Raw genomic sequence first — 26,433 nt, forward strand, 5'->3', positions numbered from 1 at the left:
ATTTTACCGGAAAAAGTCCACACTTACATTTAAAACAGTGTTACCATTTCAAAAGAAAACCATACATATATTATAAATGTCAAAACTCCTTTGCATTATTATTGTTTTTGTTGTAGCTACATAGATTATATTTGTAAGATGTTCATTCATTAGACGCCTTTGAACGAAGTTGATAACCGTGCTTTCTTCAATTGTAATAATTAAAAACAATAATTTAAAGTAGTACACTTTTACGTTCAAGTTTATAATATATAAATAGTGGCAAAATTATCGTTAAGGTATGTATTACAATATTTTTAAATTATTTTACATTTAGGCGTCATACTTTATTCTGTTGGCCTTATTGTGTTACCTGTTGTGTATGTACATATTTACATTTGTATGTAAATGAAAACATTTTTAACAAACAAATTAAAAATAATAATTTTAAAGTCATTACAAATTTACAATTTTATTTAAAGGTAGTTAAATTATAAAATTAACTAAAATTTACAATTTGTATGTTTTGGGTTTTTATGCAAATAAATAAACTGAAACAGAGTTGTAATTTTACGTATTAATTATACACTTTAATGAGGTCCTAGTGATATTTATTTTGGAAAATTTATTTAAATATATATATGTATGTTATATTGAATTTATTTAAGATAATTTAATTTAAAAAATATATTTTAATATCCATTTTTAAAAAAAGCAACAAAAAAACAACTTAAATATAAATCTAAAGGCAGCCATATCATGCATTTATATCAACTACGAGGGACTGCATAAAATTTGTGTCATTGATTTTATAAATTAATTGAAATGTGAATACAATTTAAAGTATCCGACTGTTGGCCAAAAAAAGCCAATACTATTCTCATACACTGCAGTAGAAATATGATTTTGCTCCGTTTGAGCTATGAAAATGAATTGATTTTGCGGTCTTTCAATCCGATGTTCAGTTCTGAAGATGAATTGCGAAATTCGAACAATCATTTTAGAAGATTAACTAAATTTAATATTTAAAAACCTAAGAGTTTCCACAATACCATTTATATAACGTATCTATAGATAAGATTGGTTTGCTAAACATATGCAATGTGACATGGCCTTTGTGGCCAATATACATCTGCATCACTCATCTTATAAAGGAATCCAGCCAACTAGCTTTGCTGAATTTAAAAACAATAAATACATACAGATATGTATTAGTGAATGGTATGAAAAGCTAATAATCGATTTTCGACTTTTCGATCAACCATTTTCATTTGGATTTTTACAGTCGATAAATCGAACCCAATAATCGATTTTTTAATAATCGACCTGCATTTTTGGGAAGTATAGGAAATGACCCATATACGCTATAATTACGGATTAAAATCATATTTTGGAATAGTATTATAACTCCTTTATGTTGAGGTGCTCATTTTATAAACCGTAACGGCAAACATTTGACAATTTTATGGAAAAAATTTCGTAGAGCTTTTTATAAAAATTTCTTAACCCATTCCCAGCCATTGTACCTGCTTGAGTACAGAAAAAAGGCAATATTCAAATACTCATACATTTTTTAACAAGATAAATTTGACAACTTTTTTTTTGATTTTGCATTCAACACACTGTGCTTTTAAACATCACACATAAAAATTTTAAAAAAATAATACCCTTAAGGTATATTTTGTCCTGTTTTTATAATGCTATATCATTTTTTGGAATATTACCGAGGTTAGTAACAATTGAGCTGCGGAGAGCAAATACAGTTTTACGAAAGGAAGAGTTTTTTATAATTTTGTGAAGTAGAGTGATTATGTGTACATTTTATAAAAATGTATAAGAAAAATAATTTTTTGGGGCAAAGTTGTGAGATTAGGAAAATCGGTGTACCCAATTGGGTACAGTGGCTTGATATGTATTATTTTTTTTAAGATTTTTCTTACGCTAAAATAGAATTTCAGACCATCAAAACGTGAAGTTTTTAATGCAAATGTTTTAAAAACTAGATTTTTTGGAAAAATATGAGCACCACAATTTTGATAGCTATTATTTTATCAGATCCGGATTGTAATATGGATGAAGATGAAGGTGTTGCTGACGACTTTGTTAGAGATCGCATGTACCAAGTGAAATATAAGTATTTTGTGACGGTGATAGCGACGATGATGTTCCACTTGAGATGTTCTGACAGAAAATAATGCCCTCAAGATCAAGCAAAACAAATTCTATTTGGATAATAAGACCATGCGATGTTCAAATGTCTCAAACTATTTTTTTGGACAATGAGTTCAATATTATTTCATACTTGAATGGGAAAAGGTTATTAGTTTAACCATTTAGCAGACTTGCATTTATGCATCGCAAGCTAATAAACACAATTTATCCTTTAACACAGAAGATTTGAATATATTCTTGAGTATTTTGCTTTACAGTGGATTTCCCTCTATGCCAAAAGAAGATACGTATTGGGTGCTCTGCGAGGATACTCGCACTCCAAAATTTCCGAAATTATATCACGGAACAGATTCAATGAAATAAAACGTTTTGTTAATTTGGCTGATAACACTAATTTAGATGCGACTGACAAGGTGAGACCCATATACAAATTACACTGGCTTCTGGTGTCGCAACTACTCCTGGAAACCAATTTCCTTAAAGGATAAAAAATCCCCTACGATGGGGTGAATGTCATAACAGAATAAGATGGTTGTCTGAATAATGCGATATTGCGTTGTGTTGAAAAAGTAATGTTTTAAAAATTTTCACACATTAAAAAAATAGCATACACTTTACGCCATTGTACCCATTCAGGTACAGCCCCAAAAACACGTTTCCTAAAAATTTTTTAAATTTTTTTTTAATTTTCTATGTTCTTTGACCGTATTTTAGTTTAAATAAATAAATGAATTTAAAAATTTTTAATTTTAAATGGTCTTGGTTTTTAATGGGTTAAGGTTGAACAAATTTCGCATTAACAAATGAGGTCCTCCGTGAATATTTTCCGATGTCAGCTGAAGATTAATATATTGCAAATTTTAATGAAAGCAAAAAACGTAGACAATATTAAAAATTCCGGAATTTTATTTCTATTTCGAATAATTGTTATCAAAAATCGATTTCAGCATTAAAATCGGAGTATATAATCGATCACGAAATAATGGTTTTTAGATCCTGAAAATTGATTTTCGACCATAATCGTAATCGATTTACCATGTATAATACCGCGGCAGCTTTGTCACGATATCCAAATACACTGTATACCTATAAAAAAAGGTTTTGTTTGCAATTACAATTGTTGAGACTGATACATAAAATTAAGAATTAAATAAAGTATTTTTGACCTGCATAATAATAAATAATATTTAAATTCACAAAAGAAACAAATTCCAAATAATTACTCGTTTATTATGGCCAATTCACTCACCTATTCATATCTATATCATACATATGAATGTAAATCAAGCTCATCCGTAAACCAAATGTATTGTATTAATGTATACATAATGTTTTCTTAATAAAGTGTAAATATATCTCCCATTATATAATTGCTTTGAATAATAAGTATATATATCCTTTATGCGAGCTTCGAAATACATTTCAAATGATATGACACATTAAATTGGCGATACTTAACAATATCCAGATAATATTTATGCAACAAATCCGGTGTCCGGCTATATGGGCAATCAGTTTTTAGAATTTAATAAACCTTATTAAAATTAAACATCTTGATTGTGGTTCCCTTATAGTTGTTATAACAGTTTTCGGAAGTTTTTGCTTAGTGAATTGTCCGACTAATACAATGTCACTATGTTACCTACATTTAGTCGATTGCCACCTAAGGCTTCTTTAAATCCAGAAAATATTTTGTCAAAGAATCAGGTGTGCTCGACATGCCCTATAGTAGGAAATTCATACGCACGGCTATATGGGCAATCAGTAGAACACGACCGAATATTTGGTGATTTTTTAATCGGTTTCTGTCGGAGCTATCAGTTATTCAAATTTTACAAACAATAAAATTCAAGCTCTGCTGTGGATCTTGATTTGTTCCCTTATTGTTGTTATACCAGTTTCGCAGTTGTCGAAAGTTTTTGCTAATAGAGTGTCTATAAGTGACCTATGTTTAGTCGAGTGACACCAAAACGTCCCATATACATGTAAGCACTTATTTAAGTAATATTTAATTTGAATAGGTATATCAAATAATTCGAATACTTATATACCAAACCAGTAACCGAATTAAAACAAAAATTTTACAACATTAATAAATAACCTATTGTGAAATTTATTTGGTGTTTATATAAAATATTTTTACTTTCAATAAGAAATATCTATGGAAATATATTTAAATAATTTTAATTTAATGTTTGTTATCATGTTTTCACTTTTTGGATAGTGAAAACATTCACATTTTACAAACATGTGTATGTTTTTATTTTTACTACCTTTTTAAAAAATAAAAAAAAAACTCCGATAAATTACAAACTATAGGTAACCCTTAAAAAACCTATCAAATATTAAATTTTTAAAAAAGGTATAAGACTTAATAAATTGTTAAACATATTATAAACTTTTATATTAATAAATATTTCTAAAAAAAATACATATTTAGATGTTATTAAAGATAAAATATAAAAAATGTAAGTTAAGGCAATAATACCATAATATACAACGCTGCAGCTTGCAAAAATAAAATTGAAAACATTAAAGTGATTTATGAAATAGAGTATAGTAGTGTTACAGAAAGGTAAGCGTTAGATTAAAAATGTGTATTAAAAATAACATTATAATAACATTAATAAATACATTTTATAATGAAATTACTAAAAATGTGTAAATAATTTGATATTTTTAGAACGTTATTTATGTGTGGTCGTCGTGCTTCTTGGCATGACATTCGGATGTTCATTTACAATTCAATCACAATATTACTTAAAAAACAACAACAATACTACTATTCAACTCAACTCGCCAAAAAACGCCATAGATAATCATTATTATCACCACAAAATAACAAGAGGAGTTACAACTTTGAAAAACAATGAAGTTATAAGGGAATTGTTATATTGCCCTTTAAATATAGAATAATTATAATAAAAATATAAAAGTGCAGAAAATAAGTTAGGAATAATAAAAAGGAAAGTGAAAATGAATCCTTTAAACACACCACAACAGCCACCAGCGGCACAATACTTTATAACAGGGATGCCACCTTTGACTCCAGCCACTGCAACATCCATATTAAAGTCAAATGTATCATCTACGACATCCTCGCTACCCCATCATCAGCCAACAACCATTGTAACAACTACTCTAAATAGTGTGGGTACTGGTGGTAAAGGTGTTACTACTGGTAATAATCTAATGGATACTACAAAATATGTAACGACGGCGACCAATTATATGCCCGTTTTATTAACAAATCAAACATTGATTAGTACTATTGATCCCATTCAGCAACAGCACTCAACAAAGATTATACCACCTACAATGCTGGCTCATGCACCTGTTCTCTCTGGTACCGATAGTAACAATACAAATATGCCCCTAATATCGGGTAATGGTAATAAACCATTGGTCCTCACTTCAGCCAATACAACTGGCAATATTACCTATCAAGTCTTGTCGACATCACAAAACAACAATAATTTAACTCCCGTCATCACAGCACCCAATGGCACAGTTAGTGTCCTGTTGGCGTCATCTCCAGCCATGGCAACAGCTGGTAAGTTCATATTTTGATTATATTCATAATTAATTAAATTAAAATAATTCTTTTTAAACATTATGCAATCTCTTAACATAATATACTCCCTGAACTTAATCATTTTAATATCTAAATATCATCTAAAAGTAAATCTAATAATCAAATTTACATTACCATCTATTGAAATCTATATTTCACGTGTTCCCATTTTAACTCATTCCAAATTTATCTCTATTTTTTTTCATAAAATTTTCTTGTGTATTGGCTCTACAGCATAATAATACACAACAATAATATAACCAAAACATCATAATGATGTTTGAAAAAGAGCCAACAATCATTATCATGGTCAATACCAGAAATATATTTAATTCATTGTAACTAAATTGACACGCATTCAAACTAATTTAAATAAAGTTGAATTATTAAGTACTATTTTCAATAAAATATATACTACATATTTTATTTCTATCACTCGAAATCATAAGATAATGTATAGAAATTCTCCAAACTACTAATGACCTCCCTCTGTAGTACAACTTTTTTTTTACAAAAATGTGTTAAACAAATTTCTGTCTTCTTATTAATTTTTAAAAATGTGCAAATAATTGCAGTTTTTATTAGTGAAATGAAAAAATTATTATAAATAAGTATAGAAAATTGGTTATTTGTTTAAAATAAAGTGCGTTTTTTTTGCTTAATTTGTCATTAAATATTGTTAGTACTTACAATATACATACATACACATACTGAGGTGACCAGATGTGATTGTTGCGTTTTTTAGCAACCCTGTCTCTGTTATAGATTTTTAATGGAATTATGTATTTATTAAAATTTTGAATTCATTTAAAATTTTGACTCGTAGTATTTTTTAAATTTATTAAATAGATATTATTAGCGTCACGTATAACATACATACAATTTTTATTTTTTATACTATATTGAACGAAAAAATAATTTTTTTTTTTTGAAAATTTTTGGTTTAAATGCAACATTTACTAAACATCCATCCATATTTTGTTAAATTTTAGTGACATAAAAAAATATTTTTTAAAAATTACCAAACTGTTTACCATGATTTGACCAATAACACACTGTTACTATATTTTTGCATGACTTTAGGAACAAACGTTAAACATTTTATCAAAATTTACTTAATTATTTTTAATAAAATGTATTTTCCCGTTTTTAGGCCTTTTTGGTACTTTTTTTCTTTAAATAATTTTCAGTATTCATAATAAAATATTAAAATGAAAAGGAATTACAAAAAATAAATAAATTTTTTACACTTCAAGGGTTCAAATTTCCAAAAATTACCAAATTAATATTAGGTACACTAGGGTTCCAAATAAGTTTTTACCCGTTTTCTCCCCTAAAGGGTTCGGATTTCAAAAAAGTACCAAACACCTGTCTGCTAAGATGTATTGTAAATGTTTTTCGTATCTTGTCTTAGTTTACCAAATTTAGACGTTGTTGTGTGGTTTAGATTCATAATTGACTTATATAGGCACAATGGGCTGGGCATGGCACCTCCCATAAAATTTTATTATTGCATATCTGGAGTACTATTATAGCGGGATTCTTCAAACTTTGTGTGAGCTATGGCAGAACAAAGTTTGCCGGGAAAGCTAGTATATGTATATAAAAATATAATAATTGTTTTTGTAAAACATTATAAAACCTTTATATAACAGGACGATATATCACATTTAAATATGTTGTACAATATGGCTACTAAATGTTCTATATTTAAAGACCAATTGACACCCTAAAATTCCACACTATTTTATAGCAGAACCATATGGTCACCTTAATGTTTTAACTTGTATAATAATAATGATCTTGTTTAATGAATTTGTTATTTTTTTGTTAGTGAAATTGATTTTAGTTCAACATTAGACGTTCATATAATTTGTCATAAAAATGTAATAGTAATTTTAAAATCTTAATAGAAAAATAGTAGGTAATATTTAAATTTAATTTAAAATACATGTACTAATTTTATAAAATGTTATTTTTATTATTTTCTTTTATTTGCTATGTAGGTCATGTTGCGGCACCAATTATAATACGTAACACACAAACTACTACAACAACTACAACAAAAGCAGTACAAATAAAACAAGAACAACAATTACCCACAAAGCAACAACAGCAGCAGCTGCAACAACAACAGCAGCAACATAAAACAAAATTACATACATTTAATCCACAATCTTTCAATGCAGATATTTTAAAACAAATAGTTGTAGGTAACCCTGGCGCAGGAGCAACAGCCAGCTTAGCTCCAGGAACAACTTTATTAAAACCCACTATATTACAAAATAAACCAATAATACAGCCACAGCAGCAAAGCAAACAACAGCATCACCAACAAATTCCAAATAAAATAGTAGGGAAAAATTCAAAAATGATGTTAACAACATCAACACCCCAACAGCACCAGCAACTGCAACAAAAACTTAATAATCACACCGTTATAACAACTACAGCAGACAACTCTTCGAAAATGTTTGCCGCTTTAGGCATGGAACTCGTTAAAGCTCCCAATGTGGCACAAACTGTTCAAAAGCTGCCCCAGGTCAGTTTATTGCAGAATACAACAAAAAAGTCCACTAATATTATTACTGAAATAATCAATGAACCCTCTGCAGTGACAGTTCTAAAGAATCCTCATGAAATTAAGGTGGGAAATCTAAACAGCGAAGTGTCTCTTATTAAAAAACCCAACACATTAACAACTGAAATGAAATCCAAAATGAAATCATCTTTATTGAAAAATTCGAATAAAATGCAAGCAGAATTCGTTGAAGACAAACGTAAACAACAAGAATTGGAAAAATCCTCTAAAATCCAAACTAAAACTATAAGCAACCAAGATGTAATGGTAAAAAAAGACACAAATGAATCCTACTCTCTTTTGAAAACTAGCATAGATTTGAAGAAAACCCCAGAAAATGATAATACCATAATAAAACCATCTAATAAGATAATGGAAAAACAAAAATCTTTATTAAAACCTAAAGCTATTAATAAAAAATCAACTGAATCGCCAGCACTTACAAGTCCACGTTCACAGCGTTCTAATTCATGTAATACTGTGTTGAAACCACAATCATCCTCTGCTTCAACATCAGCTAACAATGAAAGAAGACATTCGGAGCCTGCAAAAATTGAGTTGGCAATAACAAATGCCATTGAAGTTAGTCAAGATAATCATGATACAGAACTATTAAAATCGGAGGAATTGGATATATTCTTTGAAGATGAAGAGTACTTGGAAAGTTCCGGGGATAAATTATCCATTGATTCGGAAAAATCCCAAGATAAGGATAATACGAGTCCGCAACATAATAAAGAACAAAAAGAAAATGTTGAAACAACGCCAACAATTGGAACCAGTAATAAACCGACAATTTCCAATAAATCAGAACAAACGGAAACAACCAATAATGCACAGGGAAATGATAAGGAAAAGCAGAAAGGCCTACAGGAAATTCAAAATATGGAAGCAGATAAAGAAACTACTGAATCACCCACCACAAAAGATAATAATGAGGGTTATATCACCAATTCATCAGAGGATGACGATGTCACAATTTTACCCATGGAAGACGTTGAAATAGAACAAATCGAAATTGATGATGATGATGACGAAGACGATGAAACTAATTTGAGGCCCCCCTCATCAGTAGACAAAGAACATCTTAATGAGTCGTTATTGTGTGACGAACAGTTTTTAATAAGTTCCTCATCTTCCATATCGAACAATTCCACAGATCATAATTCGGCTACGATTTCATTAATAAAGTCTCCCAAAATTGACAACCCAACAAGCACAACACCCTTACTCAAGAAAACCTTAATGGAGGCAAAAGCTGTGGCCCAAAAAGACGAGCCCCAGTCAAATGGCTATTCATCAGTTTTAGATATGCTTTCAAACTTTAACATGTTGAATTGGAAGGAACGCATTGGCACGGCACGTGGTACTAATTTGAAATTTCAATTGAATGAATTTAATCTAATACAGTTGTATGAAAAGAGCATGCCTAATAAACGCATCCATACAGCGTATGAGAAGCCAATATACGAAAGGGAATCATCGCATAGAAGAAACGATAATAGTAATCCTCCCACATACTACATGTGTCGTCGGTGTAATGTTCAAGGGCCATCTGTGGATTTTTTGGCTCCAGGTAAGTTATTTATTACTATTTAAAGTTTATTATTGTTGGACGATCGAACAATTCGTTTGAGATTTTAGGAATAGGGAATTCCCTAACATGCTAACAATATATTAGCAATAAACATGATATCCCGAACAAGACAAACAAAATAGAACTAGGTTTTGAATGCCTCCAAAAATGCAAAAATCAGCGAATTGGAACATAATTTATTAACGATTTTTTTTAAATTAAAATGGAATAATGTAGCTACCAATTGAGAGTTAGTTGGCTTGTTGAAATGTTTGCATTGGTTTTTGTTTTACAACCATTCATATGATTTCTCGAGTATGTTAATCTGACAGATCTGTACAATACTTTAACAAATAGACAAAAAAACGATGGCTATCGTTAAAGGAGGAGGCTATTTTTAATGCAATTTAAAATTTAATACAAATATTTAAATTAATATTTTAAAAACTTTATTTTCAGAATTTTGTTCGTTATCATGTTTAAAACGTGATAGCCGTAAACGTCGTGACGATACTACCTGTCTAATGCGCAAACGTAATCGTCTAAGCAACATTAATAATCCACCACCCCTAACCTATATCAAAAAACCAAAATTTCGTTGGTCTTCCTATATGAATAGTAATTTTACTACAATGGCTGCACCCATATCGCTCTTTTTGAATCCGTTTCCCACTGGACCCAACAGTTTTGTGGTCGGCATGAAATTAGAAGCTATAGATCCCGAGAATTGTGCTCTTTTCTGTGTTTGTACAATCATTGATATTATGGGCTACCGTTTGAAGCTGAGCTTTGATGGTTACGATAGTGCCTATGATTTTTGGTTAAATGCCGATTCTATGGATATTTTTCCGCCTGGTTGGTGTTCTAAAACGAATCGTATTATACAGCCACCGAAAGGTATAACAGCGAATAAATTTAATTGGGCCGCATATTTGAATAAGGAAAAGGCAGCGCCAGCTCCGCGTCATTTATTTACACACTTGAATTCGTCTTCGTTGGTACCGCGTAATCCATTTAAGGTGAGTACACTAGTCATTGTGCCGACTTAAATATTAAATTTTTCATGATTTATTTTATTTTTTTTTTTAACTTCCAGGTCGGTATGCATTTAGAAGCTGAGGATTTGAATGATACTGGTAAATTATGTGTTGCCTCGGTGGCTGATGTGCTAGATGATCGTATACGCATACACTTTGATGGTTGGGATGATTGTTATGACATCATAGTTGACATCAATTCTCCGTATATACATCCCTGCGGTTGGCATGAGGGACGTCAGCAGCTAGTGGTGCCGCCAGATTGTGAAAATACCGACTTTAATTGGGACGATTATATACTTAAGCAAGGTACAGGTGAAGCAGCTAATGAAGAACTATTTTCGCCCCGAGAACCCATTGGTTTCAAGTCCAACATGAGATTAGAAGTAGTAGATCCACGTAATCCCTCATTGATAAGACCAGCCACGGTAGTGTCACATAAAGGTCATCGTGTCAAGTTGCATTTGGATGGTTGGCCCGGTGATTACTGCTTTTGGTTAGAAGACGATAGTCCCGATTTACATCCCATTGGCTGGTGTGATGCTACTGGGCATGATCTCGAGCCGCCACCAGGTTTTCAAATGACAAAACAAAAAATGCCTTGTCCTGTTGAGGGTTGTCGCGGCATTGGCAATGCTAAGAAAGCATTTATGGGCGTTCATGCGACAAGGGAGGGATGTCCCTATGCAGCCGAGAATTGGCGCATTGTTGTGGAAAAATCACCACGTGTAAATTATGATAATATTGTAAGAACATTGCCTAAACAGAGCAAACAAACTCTGACACACCAGGTGATGTCCCTACAGACACGTTTAAATGAACAACAAATTTTGGAACGTTTACAAATGTTGGACAATATTAAAACTCGTAATGTTCTAGTTCAACAAGATAAACTGCCCACCAATCACAGTGACTTACTGGGCGGCTTCTCTTTGCCACCGCTAAAGAAAGAAGAGCCGACATTAGCTAACATTTCTAACACTACCTCTATATCACCAGTCGCATTATGTGCCCAAACGCCAAATTCTGATAACAATGTTCTCGATGTAACTGTAGACATTGCCAAAGAATTTTTATACGACTATGGGCCACGTTTGCAACAAAACTATACACTGTGGCAAAAGAATTATACATTTGATGCCGACAAAATCAAACGTAATCCCCTCAAATGGTCTGCCACAGAAGTAAGTGTGTTCGTAGATCTCTATCTGAAATGTCGCAAAACAGCCACGTTATTCAGTCACGAGGATATAGATGGCGAAGCATTTTTGCTCTTACAACAAACTGATCTTACCGAAAAACTGGGCTTGAAATTGGGACCGGCCGTAAAGCTTTTCACTTGTATTTTACAATTACGCACTTTGGCCGTAACTAAGTTTGATGTTCCCTATAAACTCGTAACGGTCAAAAACTAAATAAATTATATGTACATGCTTTTAAAATATTCAAGGGTTGTTTGTTGTATTTAAGGATATTTATTTGAAACAACAGATTTCCTTTCAAATAATTACAAATTGTGGCCATACATTGTTTGTTAATATATTGTTACTTTTGATTAGAATTCAATCATAATCTTCCTAAATTTTTAATATAGTAGATATAAGTTGAGGCAACCAACGTGTTTGATTCTTTTCAAAAATATCGTAGTTTTAAATTTTTTATAGTTGTAAGAAATTTACAGGATTTGAACCTGTACCCCTTTTTTGAATGATTAATCATATTAATAAACTAAAATAAAAATGTTGAATAGACATGTAAATATATATAATAAATATATAAATATGTGATTTTAAAAATACTTGATAATGCATTTTATTTTTAAATACAATTATGACAAAAGCAAGAACGTTGTAAGTCACGGTAGGTACATAGCTTTCTTTGATTTTGATTTTATTTTTTCGAACTATTCCTTGTAAATATGGTTCATAAGCGGGAAAATCTCTTAAAAAGATATTCCTGGAAAACTTTTGTCGGGAAATTTTGGGAATTTCTTTATAAGTTTTCTTTTTAAAGTTACAGTATTATTTCTGCACAGATAAAATGAATTCCTTGTGATATTTGTTGCCAATCGAATGATTCGATTATGTATGTATATCCATCATTGATTGTTTTGATACTAGTAAGAAAAGATAAAAGAAAAACAGTTGACATAAAAGAATTAGGATTTAAATAACCGATTTTTTGTCAGCCCAACTAAAATATTGAAGCACAATCTTTACATGGGTAACAATTGTGTGTGGAAATTGGACCTCCAGGTTATTGTAAGCGTAAATTACAACTGCGCGTAGTCAGTAACAACGTCATAAACATAATCGGCCGTAAGTAGGAATTAAATGTAATGACGTTTCGAAGTTGTTTTGGAAAACTGAAAGTGTGATTTGTGCTTTAGCCCTTATGATTTTTGCAGCATAGGGATAACTCTGTCTTCAATGGGCCATTAAATTAAGTTGATAACGCTCATTTTTGTTCCCATAATGCTGACCAGATATTGTGAAACGACACCGTTGAGAAATTGTTGGCGTACTATTAATTTGAATATTATTAAGCGCTTCAGTCTTAATTATAAGTTTAATAACATAGGGGTAGAACTAGAGCCGCAACTGAGAGTAAAATATTTACCATAGGGTAGATTTCATAGAATAAAATATACATATAAGCGTTTCTGAGTCTGCTGTCAAAAACCTATGTCTTCCAACAACAAAATACATGTAACTCAATGTATTTTATATATTATTATATCTCAGCCATTTGTGGGCCAATTTTCTCAATTTTAAATACAACCGATTGATGTATGAATCACGTAAGTTATTTTTGATCCAGAATATATATATGTACACAACTTTAAAAAAGTCGAAAGTTCGAAAAGTCGACCAATTAAAACCCGAAAAATGTCGTAAAGTCGACGTTTTGTTTCAACTATAGAACCCTATAACATTGAATGCAAACAAAATGACCGACAACCCTGTTTTAGCAACTCTGTGAGTTGCATTTGAATGTGAATACAACTCTACGTGGTAATCAATTACAATTTTCTTGTAGTTTTATTCCAGCAGTCTAGTTCTGTGTGTTTTTCATTATTTGGTTGTAAAGAAGCCGATTAGATTTTTTATGTGTGTTTTTAATACGGGTTATTTTAACGCAAATTTATCGGTTAAAATTGTACAATTATTTAATAAAACAAGTAAAAAAGTGAAATTTAAATAAACTACAATAAGACAACGCCAAAATCCAATGGAATATTCAATGTTAAAGTGTTGGAAAATTTATGATAAATATTGAAGCTGACACAAGTGATTACTCTTACGTTTCTTTTTTATACACCAATAGCAGGCAGCATTTTTTCATTTTTCGTTTCGCTTGTACATTTATATTCCACCTCATTCCGTAGAGGCGGACGAGAAAAAAATAAAATCTGTAAAAACGAACTTTATAAATTTAATGAATATATACCGAAAAATTGCGGAAAAGTTTTTGAAAAAATTATAAAACTTTACAAGAAAGGTGCTTTGTTTGTATATTGCTAAAAAAAAAACAAAAAGAAAGAAAAACAAGACGGCTTTAGGTGGGCCGCATACGATATATTATTACACTCGTGGAGTTCCCACTGTGCGTGCTGTACTTCTAAAAAATTTACCAGCACACACATTGACAAGGGTTTGTTTCTTGTATAAGACCTTTCAGAGTTTTTTTGGTCTTGTAATATTGGATTTATAAAGAATTGTTAAAAACTTTATACAAATAATAATTTAAATTTGACCTGAAGGTAAATATTGCAAAAAAAAAGTATTTCTTATTTTCATAATTTAGTTTTAATTTTTGTTCTCTTTCCTTCATTTTCTTTATTACCCTACTGTCTGTCATCGAATTGTAAGAGATTTGGTTGTCTAGTTTGTTTTATTATTTCGTTTCTTTTGTATGTATGTTTTATTTTTTGTCTTTTCTCACATTATCGTGAATGTGAGTCGTTGTTGCTCTGATATATGTGTATCGTTGTTGTTGCTTTTTTCTTTGCGCATCACAACGGCGGGAAAAATATTTTTGAGGTGACCAGATGTAAAAAGCTATTTTTTTCCACGGCAGCCTAAAAAATAATAGCTTGAAACTATGTTGTCAAGCGCCCAATGTAAAATGGCCAAAAGTGCCCTAGACCTAGAAGGAGCGTTGGATATCATGCACATAAGAATCACATTTGTTTCTATGAGATGACAGATTTGAAGCTTTTTTCTGTCGTAGAGCTTATTTGGCGTAAAACACACACATTTTTTTTTGTTTTGCAAAAGCAAATTTATTATAAATACATTAAGGGCATTCATTTCAAAAAATGGAAAATTACACTCTGATTTTTTACATTTGATTACAGTTAAATATACTACGTTTGGTGGAATTTTTTTTTCTTGTAAGTGTAAAAAAAATCAGTGTAATTTTCCTATTTTTTTTTAAATGAATACCCTTATTGTGTTTTTAGGACCAACAACAAATAAAAATTATTTATTTATTTTTTATATTTATTTTAATTTAACCGAGTCCTATTGGGCCAAATATGGTTAAAAGTTTTACAAAAAAATTAGCTATAATCATTAATTTTAATTAATTTTTTTTTATTTTAATTTTAAAATTTTAATTAATTAATAAATAATTTAAATACCTACCATAAAAATATTTAAAGTAAGAAAATAAATTAGAGATTTCAACTATAGTAGTAGTTGAATTATTTTTCTTGAATTCATCATTAAACCAACATCTTATTTTTTGTTTGTATTGCACTCAATTTTCTTTTTTCTTTTAAGAATTTAAAAAATAATGGACATTTTCAGATTTATTAATCATATCCCCAAAGATTTATATTTCTACGTTAATGTTTTTAAACTAACACATATTCTGTTCACTAAATCGAATTCACAATGTACAAAATCGTTGGATTTGCAGAATTTAATTTCGGCATTTTTGTACTATCTCAAATTAAAAATATTATGAAATCCATTCGTTTGGTTCTGAAATCATTTTGAAAATTATTTTTCTTGAGTTTTTGTCTGTACTTTAAAAACGTTGTAGCTTTTGTAGAATACTTTAATCATAGCCAGATTAAACTACCAATATGGTGGTTTATCGTCAATCACAAACGGGGGTCTTTAAACCTGTCAGCCCCATAAGAAATAACCGACGTTTGTCTATTCAGATCAGAAAATGGATAGATTAAAGAACAAAAATGGGTAGAAATGCCTAAAAATCAATCTAACGAATATCAATAAAAGTTTAGTCACATTGTAAATGCAAAAATAGAATAACGAAATACGAACAAAAAGCTTTAAAGGATGACTAAATTGATAACATTGACAGCACCGTGTGGCAAAACAATTAATTTGTTGTAGATGGCGTTTGACATATAATGGGATATATCACACATCAAATTTGCATTTAAACAGCAAAAATTTTCAGTGAATAAAAAAATTAAGATTTTCAATTTTTTTTAACATCATTTTAAGAAAACGATGCTATTAAAGATCGATTGGTTATGCCTCGATTAAAATATGTTGTGCGGGTTATGTTGGACCAGCAACTTTGTGCTGGATGTGATTAATATTTTAAATGTTGTTGATATGCCGAATCTGATGCCCAAGCATCCGATGTTTTTAAAAGACTAGTTTTTTTGCGTAACCATTGTTTTTGGCATTTATTTGTACTCAATAATGATTATTGGGATTTTTGTATGAATATACTTTTAATATAGATTAATAAAAATGGAAATATTTTCTTTTTTCAACTTACTGCATGTAAGGGAATATGTTGATCATGAGGCCAGAAGGTTAAGACTTAATTGCAAAATTTCTATTGTTCATAAACATAATTGTCCCTATTTTGAAATTCGAATATAATTGTCCGACATGATATTCGGTTTCAGATTAGGCCAAACATCAGCCTAATACCGAAGCGTTATCGAAAGTAGTTCCAAGTTCAAATACAAATTTAAAAATCAATCATAGAGAAAATTAAAAAAAAATAGTGAAATTGAAATTAATTTGTTTATTTGTATAGAATAAAAATGCAAGTTTAATTAATACCAATAAATATTTATTTTTATTTTTTTCTAGTTAATGTCTATATATCCTCTATTGTCGATTTGCGTACTTGTGGATAACATAATATTAAAATGGAGGAAATATCAAGTTTAGATTCATTTCAAACGGACGAAGCAAATTCTTCGGCTCGGCCGGAGTCAGAAAATACGCAACATTCTTATAAAGACGTGGAAGAAAACACAGCTCCCGGAGGTGGTGGTGGAGGGGCTATTGATACCAGAGATGATGGTGATGCTACCAAAGATAGTAACGCACCAGATGATGAAGGTGGGGCAAATGAAGATGATTTTGAACAAATCTCAGAGGGAACGTTTGAAGTAGATGAAAATTCTCGTGCTACATCAGCAGGACCGCCGCCCGAAGATGGCGGAGGAAAAGGTGAGGAGGATGATGGAGGAGAATCGCGAGATTTTGAAGAAGTTGATGCCAATATATCAGGGAATAATCCGACGACTGTCGAAGAATCAGATATGTTGGGAGAGGCTGACAACACTTTGCCCCAGTCTGGTGATGAAGACGACAATGCCATGGATATGGATCGGAGGGGCAATAATGAAAATCAGGAAGAAAAAGAGGGTGGTGATGACTGTGATGATGACTCAAACAATAAATCCTACGATCGTAATGATAATGAACAACAAGATGAGTCTATGGAACCCCTGCAACAAGAAGCTGATGAAGACGATAGAGATGATGGTGGAGATCGACAAGAAAATTCGAATGAAAACAAGGATGATGGAAGTCGCGATGAGGACATCGATGATGGCGAAAAGGATAAAGATGTTGACAAAGACGATGGAAAAAAAGACAATACTGAAACGGCGGAGGCCGATGATGATGGTAAGTAGTCCGTTATTTTTATTATATGGTCCGTAATTTTTTTCTGAGGAACTAACTAACAACATCTTTCTTCAGAACCTGTTGAGAATGTACAAGAACCAGAAGAATCTGATGTTTGCTTAATACCTGATGACACAGAGTCGACAGTTACGGATGCCGAAAAGGAGCAAGCAATATTAGCACGTGAAAATGCTGAAAAGAGAAGCGAAGACAAAGAAAATAGCTCCAATGAAAAGAGCAAAGAAGCCGAAGAAAAAGAAACCAGTGAAGAACACACTGAGGCTGGCTCATATTCTCACGAAGCGCGTGGTAAGTTTCAATACACTAAATACCTATAAGTTGTATGTATGTCGACCCTATAATTAGTTTAAATTAGTTAGTATTATTGTAGTTGTTAATGGTATTTCCATTATTTGTATTTATTTCTATCTTATGCTCAAGCTCAAGCTAATAAAGCAGCTGGAGCCGAAGCTCAAGTCAGTGTAAATCAAGCAAATGATGAAGGTAATGAAAATTTAGAAGGTAAATTTTTTAATTTAACATTTCATAATTTTATTATGTACATACTACCAATATATCCTTGTCCAAGCATCCCAATAATAGTAATAATGGAAATATAAATTTATTATTTTGAAAAATATTTGAGAAAAAGATTATACATCTTCATCTTTCATGTCGACTTACATATATTTTTGATGCAAAATAATACAAATAATTTAAACACATTAATCTGGCTAATTGGACAAGGTGACATATGAAAATATTAGATTTGTTAAAAAAAAAAAAATTAAGAAATATTACATAGTAAAGCAAATAATTGAATTATCATCGTAATATTACAGAGAATAACTCAAATGAGAATGCCGATGCTGAGGAGCCGCTCTTAGAAGAAATGCACTCAAGTACAAACGAAGCCAATAGTGGTGCAAAAACAATTATTGGTTGGATTGTAACCGCCACTCAAAAGTGCGTGCAATGTAATGAGGAAAAGGCCTGTGGTTTTCGTTTCAAAAATCCGGACACGTCCGAATTTGAGTATTTGTGTGAACAAGGTTGTTGTTCACATTTTATGGAGTCAAATACTGGCAAATACTTTATACGCCGTAAAAAGTTTTTGATTGAAGAACTACCGGCGAGCGAAAGCAGGGACGATGACGATGCCGAGGCTAATAGTCATTCATGTTTACAATGTAGAGAGGATAAAACGTGTAAATATTTCTTTAAGCAAGATGATGACACCTTTTATATTTGTAACGATGATTGCTTCAATTTACTGAATGCCGAAGAACCAGATAAATTTAAACTAAAGAGACACTCGATTAGAGTACGGAATATCGGTGCTACAACGATTTCAAACGATAATGCCAAAAAATCTGGCGAAACTGAGTCAAGAGTAGTTGCTCGAACATCGGGTGAAGCCGAAGCTGCCCGTCTGGAAAGAGCAGCTAGTTTTGTGCGCCGCTGTGCTGACTGTTTTTCAGAAATAACTCTGGGTGACAAGAATCTCATATGGGAAACTATGGATTTTTGTAATGAAATTTGTTTGGGTAAATACCAGCGTACGATTGGAGCCAATTGTCAGACATGCCATGGAGACGTACCCCACCCAGCTTTGGGTAAATATTGCGTACGCTTTGGTTTCGATGTGCGTCAATTCTGTTGTGCAGCTTGCTTAAATGAATTTAAAAAGGGTTTAAAAACCTGCTCCTGTTGCCAGAAGGACATTTCCTCCGGCAATGAAGGTTTCTTAGCCCCTGTCGGCGACAAAGAGCAGTTTAAGGATTTCTGTTCACAGTCCTGTATGCGACGCTATGATAATATTGCCAATCCCAAGAAGAACATGCGCAATGATATATGTGCTGTGTGCAATAATGACAAACCGGTTCGAGTTGAAATTATTTTGGAGGACAAAGAACATAATTTCTGTTCAAATCCCTGCTTTTCAGCTTTTAAATTCGTCAGCAATATTGTGGCCGATCAGTGCGGCATGTGTTGTAAATATTTTGAACGTAAAGCTACTGAATCCTTCACCATTTACTCGGAAAAACGTGCAAAAGTATTTTGTACACGTGTCTGCCTTAACATTTACATAGTGCTCAACCGTCGCATCGTCTCCTGTCAGTGGTGTAAAGTGAAAAAATATAATTTCGATATGATTCTTAAGCAACAGGACAATCAGGAAGTTCAAATGTGCTCCTTGAACTGTCTCACACTGTACGGCGTTTCAATTAATGCTTTTTCACGCACTGTCACTAAATGTGATAATTGCACAAATATGGCTACACCCCAATACCATTTGACCATGTCTGATGCATCAATGCGTAATTTTTGTACATATCAATGTGTTATGCAGTTCCAAAGTCAATTTGCTAGAGCTCCGCTTACATTGGAGAGCGATAATCCCAAGTCATCGAATATATCATCGTCTGCTCATCAATCGAGTGGAAAATCGGGCAAGGGAGCAGCACCATTCCCTACAGGTTTGCCGAAACGTGTGAAGTTAAAGGGTAGTTCTCAACAAACACCATTACATGTAAGTAACATTTTATAATTCCGAATGACTCAATAATGATGTTATAGTTGAAGACGAATTCAACATTGAATTATTTTAAGATTAGTATTATTTTTTTTTTAACAAAAGTTATCTCTCCGATGTCGTTGCTCTCAGTGCAATATAATATACAATAATTTCGCATTACGTACAAATCAACTAGATTTATAAACAAATTATATAACAAATCACGTTTCCCGTAGGAGTTTCATCAGCGACTTTCTATTCTCGCTAAAAATACTTAGATTCAAAATGTAGTTTCTAGTTCACAATGTTAATAAAAGGAACCAATCTAGTTTATAGGAGCCAAGGAAAACAAAAAAAAATCTTGAAATATGGCGTAGTTTTATTATTTTTAACAAATTTTGACTAAAACTATACCATGTTCATAATGGAAGGATGTACCTTTGCTACAATTTGCTAAAATTTAGTAACGTCCATGAACTAGAGTTTAGCCAGTATTTTATGGTTCACAATATTAAGAAATTTTACATGAACGGTATTTTGAGATGCTATTCAATGATTGTTTATATAATTTATTAATTATTAGGATTTTAACTGTTATATATATAAAGGATATTTCATTATGTGTATGTGAATGTCCTATCGATGTCATTATGTATGGAATATAACATTGCGCATCCGAAATGTTAAATTTTTCATGACTGCAGGCTGAATTTGACCAATGGCATGGATTATGTTAGCTTTAAGGACCTCTGCCGATTGTGGCTAATTCGCAAAGACCTGCTACTTAGAAATCCCCACAAGAAAAAGTCTAACGGGATCAAATCTCACTATCTCTGTGGCCAGTTCAGTATATCCAATGCGACATGAGCTGTGTTCGCCGTCTTGTTGAAATTACATGTCTTTGGTGTCCATATCATCCTTTTACCTCACCGTTAAAAGGTTTATAAAACTAAATTTCCATACAAAATTTGCGTTTTAACCTTCGCTTTACTAAAGGTTTTTTTATGTACATGGTTTACCAATACCCACCCGGGTGGTACTGCACTTTTATACAATATGCGATGAACAAAATTTTAAAAAATCAAAAAGTTTAAAATGATTTTAATAAATTCTACAGAACTCTAAAATTTGTTCAGTGAGTCTTAATTTCATTTAAATCGAAACAAAATTAAAAAAATTATTAAACTACTAAATCCGTAATGGTCACCCGGATGGGTATTGGTAAAGCGAAGGTTAAACCTTTGATATCAAGTATTGATGAATATGGGAAAAGACTATAAAGTCCTATTATGACTCGTAAACTAAAATACAACAGCAATCAACACAAAAAGACAAATTAAAATACAAACTTTTTGATAAATACAAAACTAATACAAACGCCTTGGTTGAAAATAAAAAAACACTTATTATAAAATTGTAAATTTCACTCTATTTTATGGTAGCAATTTTATAAATGCAACTCTAATTATCCAAAAAATGTAGTAGATTTCATAGTTTAATTTACATATGGTATATATATGACTGTCTCTTTCACTCGTTTAGAAAATATAACCGCCAAACTCGTCATAAAAAAAATAATTAAAAAATACGAAAAGAAAATCCAAACGAAAAAAGAATCTTTTAAATTTAAAAAAAAAATATTATTCTTATTTTAAAATGTCTTCTAAACAGATAAAATTGCCCAGTAAAAGCTCGGCTTCCAAACAAAAACAGCCAACGATGCCAGTAATATCGACCGTATCGTCATTGGCCAGCGGAGAGACCGAAACAATGATTGGTAATGTTACCGTTAGACGAACTCGAGTACGCGGGCGCAAAGCAGAATCTCCCACTCCTCCAGCGCCATCTGTACCAGCCGTTACAAATAATAGCCAACAATTGATAAGAGGTAGACCACGTAAGAGCGCGATTATTGAGCGTTCCCTAACGCCCTCACCACCCAGAACTAATAACAAACGTGGTGGCGCTGGTAATAGTAATAATGTGGTGGAAAAGATTGTCGAGAAGGTATCAGTGCAAACGGAGACCAAAATTGTGGCCGTACCACCGTATCCGCCTGCTGTTAGAAATGTACAGACCAGTTGTAAACCGCGCACAACTACAGTTGGTATACAATCGGAACCAGAAACTGCTACAGTGGGTACTCAAACGGACAAGGATTACTCAAACAAGGTATTGATACCCGTGCCAGTGCCCATTTATCTGCCACAGCCGATGTACATGTACTCTGCACCCTTCCCAGTGCCAGTTCCTATTCCACTTCCCATTCCCGTTCCTATCTTTATACCTACAACTCGTAACTCGGCACAGGGTATTATGAAAGAAATTAAAAAGATCCAAGACAAAATGCCAGCCGATCCATTTGAGGCTGAACTTTTGATGATGGCCGAAATGGTAGCTGAAGAGAAACGGGAATCTGACTCCGATTCGGAGGATGAAGTGAAACCTGATCCTGCTGTTGTATCGTTGCAATACAATAATAGTGTACAACAGGTTGATGTAACCAACAACTCGTATGGCGAAGATGTCTTGCAAATGGCACTTAAAATGGCCACAGGGGATTATGATCAGCCAACAAGTACGATTGATCTGGAATCGGCTGTAACGGCTAATACAATAACAAATCCTCCGCCTGGCATGGTGCAACACGACGATTCCATGAGTCACATGAGCGGTCATCATATGCAGCAGCAACATCACATGATGGATGCTCAAAGGTATGTTTCAAGTAGTTAAATACTGATTTGTTAACAAAAAATTTATTTATATTCATGTTTCTTTATTGCAGAGGCGCTCGTGGCCGCAAACGCGGAGCCGCTGTTGTTTCTTTAGTCTCACCGCGCAACAATCGCTCACCCGTTAAACGCCAACGCATTGAAGAAATGGAACCAACACCACAGGCACAACCACAACCTATGCAACCGGTTGAGAAACCTGACGCCAACATGTGTTTAAAATACACCTTTGGTGTTAATGCCTGGAAACAATGGGTAATGACTAAAAATGCCGACATTGAAAAGAGTTCGATGAGAAGACGTCCATTCAAAACCGAACTACTGCAAATGACTGCAGACGAACTAAATTATTCATTGTGTCTATTCGTCAAGGAAGTAAGAAAACCCAATGGCACCGAATATGCTCCCGATACCATTTACTACTTAGTATTGGGTAAGTTTGTTTCTTAGGAATCTAACAGTCAGTAATTAATTTGAATTTAAAATTTTTTATAGGCATTCAACAATATCTTTATGAAAACGGACGTATTGACAACATATTTACGGACACTTATTACGAACGTTTTACGGACTGTCTAGATGAGGTAGCCCGCAAATTTTCAGTACTCTATAATGATTCGCGTAAGTTTTATAATATTTAATAAAAATCTTACCTAATAAATGTTATAATTATTTCTAGAATATATTGTTACCCGTGTGGAAGAAGAACATTTGTGGGAATGCAAACAATTGGGAGCCCATTCACCGCACGTTTTATTAAGCACTCTTATGTTCTTTAATACAAAACATTTCAATTTAACTGTTAGTATTTCGTTTGTAATTAAAAAAAAAAACTTGAAATTTATGTTTACAATTAATATGATTTTTCAGACCGTCGAAGAGCACATGCAATTATCATTTTCACATATTATGAAACATTGGAAGCGTACTGGTCAAACAGCCAAAACACCTGGTTCACGTAATGTCTTATTACGCTTTTATCCACCACAAGCTGGACTTGGTAAGTTGTACACTTTTTTTTTTAATGGAATATTTTATGTATAAGTTTGTCATTCCATTTGTAATTTCTATATTTTTCATTTGCGACCCCATAAACATGTCCATGTCCGTCTGTCTATTGAAATCAACTTTCCAAAGCCCACAAATAACTTACATACAAGATTGATACTTTAAATTTGAGTAAATTTGTCCACAAATGACTGAGATATAAGCAAAAAAAAAAAGCCACGACTGTGTCTCGATTTTGTACCTATTTTTATAACCTTCAACATGAGTGGTAAGGGTATAAATAGGTTTGTCACTCCGCTTTTAATGTCCACATTTTTCATTTGCCACCCCAAAAAGTATATATAATACAGGCCTGTTACATATTTCGATCGGAATGGTTTTAATTCCGATCGTTTTTGTTTTAGCTTCTTCAGATTCCGATTGATTTTGTCAATTCCCAAAATAGTTTATAATTCTGAAGAGTGAGACTCGGGTAGTTCCGAAGCGTAGATCCAATTGTCGTGGTAACGCTTGTACGATCGCAGTATCGCGTTCTTGTAAGATTTTGTCTATCTATAAAAACAAACGTAATTTGGCAACAAATAGTCATGTGTTATCTGTGGCTTCGACAAGTTGATTTCAGCCTAGAGATGAATATCACTAAAACGAATTTCCTATGATGGAAGGTGGGTACTCCATAACTCAATTCAATATCAATGTTTCAATATCTTACGAATCGAATTATATAGGAACATCTCACATTATATATATTTTATACGGTCGCAAATTAATGTAGTGGAAATTACAACCGAAATTACAATAATTATCACTTAATAACTCTTGTTTATTACAGATGCCAATCCCCGCAAAAAGAAAGTTTATGAACAGCAAGAAAACGAAGAAAATCCCTTACGTTGTCCAGTTCGTTTATATGAATTCTATTTGTCCAAATGGTAAATGAGAAACATATTATTAAAATCTATTTATGTGATTTTAAAATAATGTCTCTACTTCTTTTTTTTTCAAGTCCGGAAAGTGTTAAAACTCGTAATGATGTCTTCTATTTGCAACCAGAACGTTCTTGTGTACCCGATTCACCAGTATGGTACTCCACACAGGCTCTCAGTCAAGAGGCATTACAGAAAATGTTGCATCGTGTAAAAATGGTTAAGGAAATTAATATAGCGCTATTGACAAGTTAATCATCTCAATTTTAAAAGATGATTTAGCAACGAACAGCACATTTACATAAAAATCACTATGATTTTAATTGCTGCTTAAAGCGTGCAATTTAATAGAAATACTAATTCACATTATTTTTCTTTTTTTTTTTTGCAAATTTTTTCAATAATTTTAAATGGAAGAATATAAGAAATACAAAATTAATATTTTTCATTTAAAAAATATCAATATAAAAAAAACAGAAACACTTAAAACAGCAAGTTATTGGATAATATTAAAGGAGTGAGTGGTACAGCGTTAATTTCGTTCGTTTTGTATTTGTACAATTAATGTATTTTTTGAATTGAAATAAAAACACACATATAAAATCACAAAACAATATAAACGTACATACACTTTATATACACACACAACAAAAAATAAACATATATATTTAATAATAATAATAATAAAACAAACACAAATTTGATATTTGTAATGTTAATAATAATAATATAATAATAATCTTAATAAAATATATGGAATTAAAAACTTTTAACAAGTAATAAAATTTGGGGTTTTAAAAAAAGAACGAAAAAAATTAAACTTAACAGGACATGTGTACACAACAAATATAAATACATACATATAGTATATTTTTATTATATATACAAACAGGCATATAAATATAAAATTTTTTAATCTATTTTTTTTTAAATTTAGTTTTTTTTTTATTTGTGCAAAGCACATTTTTATTATTGCAGTTTTTTTTAACAACATTCATACTTTTTTATGACGCCAGACAACCTTGTAATTTTGTTGATCTAAAACTTATACATATTTTCAAGTCATATTTCTTTTTTAATTTAATCAAATTACCCCACTTGAAAAAAGATCTAGCTATTAAGATATAGTTATTTAAGTACCAGAAAAAAATAAATATATATTACATTAAGTTGTTCTTCTCTTTTAATCATATAATTAAATTCTGTAAATGTAAAAAAAAAATCTAACCTTTAAATAATTTCATTCAGTCAACAATTATTTTCAAAAGGTTCATTAGTTTATTCGAAATTTAGCTGAATATAAGTGAATAATTATATATAAATACATATGTATGTATAATTAATGAATTTGAAGAAATGACATCCAGCTTTTGGTTTGAAGAATGAAATAAACTCCTTTTTGTAAGTAAA

The 26,433-nt window shown here is 31.7% G+C and overlaps 2 protein-coding genes across 5 annotated transcripts; both read left to right on the forward strand.

The window, feature by feature from the left end:
- The first annotated feature begins 164 nt into the window (after positions 1-164).
- On the forward strand, positions 165-12,717 carry l(3)mbt (lethal (3) malignant brain tumor). 2 transcript variants are annotated; one of them, XM_065511085.1, is made up of 5 exons: positions 165-278; positions 4,835-5,704; positions 7,732-9,882; positions 10,342-10,901; positions 10,979-12,717. In XM_065511085.1, the coding sequence occupies exons 2-5, from the start codon at positions 5,128-5,130 to the stop codon at positions 12,332-12,334; spliced, it is 4,644 nt and encodes a 1,547-aa protein (XP_065367157.1). In that variant the 5' UTR covers positions 165-278; positions 4,835-5,127; the 3' UTR covers positions 12,335-12,717. The 2 variants fall into 2 exon arrangements, with proteins under 2 accessions (XP_065367157.1, XP_065367165.1); XM_065511093.1 differs by lacking the exon at positions 165-278 and having other exon boundaries at positions 4,823-5,704.
- Positions 12,718-13,984: 1,267 nt separating this feature from the next.
- woc (without children) lies at positions 13,985-26,433 on the forward strand. Of its 3 annotated transcripts, XM_065511105.1 has the most exons (13): positions 13,992-14,100; positions 14,247-14,682; positions 17,009-17,836; positions 17,912-18,145; positions 18,278-18,358; positions 18,679-20,369; positions 22,026-23,071; positions 23,143-23,522; positions 23,585-23,710; positions 23,769-23,890; positions 23,960-24,089; positions 24,930-25,029; positions 25,104-26,433. In XM_065511105.1, the coding sequence occupies exons 3-13, from the start codon at positions 17,068-17,070 to the stop codon at positions 25,276-25,278; spliced, it is 4,854 nt and encodes a 1,617-aa protein (XP_065367177.1). In that variant the 5' UTR covers positions 13,992-14,100; positions 14,247-14,682; positions 17,009-17,067; the 3' UTR covers positions 25,279-26,433. The 3 variants fall into 3 exon arrangements, with proteins under 3 accessions (XP_065367183.1, XP_065367192.1, XP_065367177.1); XM_065511111.1 differs by having other exon boundaries at positions 13,985-14,682; positions 18,278-18,340; XM_065511120.1 differs by lacking the exon at positions 18,278-18,358 and having other exon boundaries at positions 13,985-14,682.

The sequence above is a fragment of the Calliphora vicina genome, chromosome 1, assembly GCF_958450345.1.
Source record: "Calliphora vicina chromosome 1, idCalVici1.1, whole genome shotgun sequence".
NCBI lineage: Eukaryota > Metazoa > Arthropoda > Insecta > Diptera > Calliphoridae > Calliphora > Calliphora vicina.

What these genes read in the sequence shown, in the direction of transcription:
- woc (XM_065511105.1), top strand. Translation starts at nt 17,068, where the DNA reads ATGGAGGAAATATCAAGTTTAGATTCATTTCAAACGGACGAAGCAAAT. An exon ending in CTCAACAAACACCATTACAT is followed by an intron (nt 20,370 to 22,025) that starts GTAAGTAACATT and finishes TCTTCTAAACAG; the next exon opens with ATAAAATTGCCCAGTAAAAG. An exon ending in CAAAACATTTCAATTTAACT is followed by an intron (nt 23,891 to 23,959) that starts GTTAGTATTTCG and finishes ATGATTTTTCAG; the next exon opens with ACCGTCGAAGAGCACATGCA.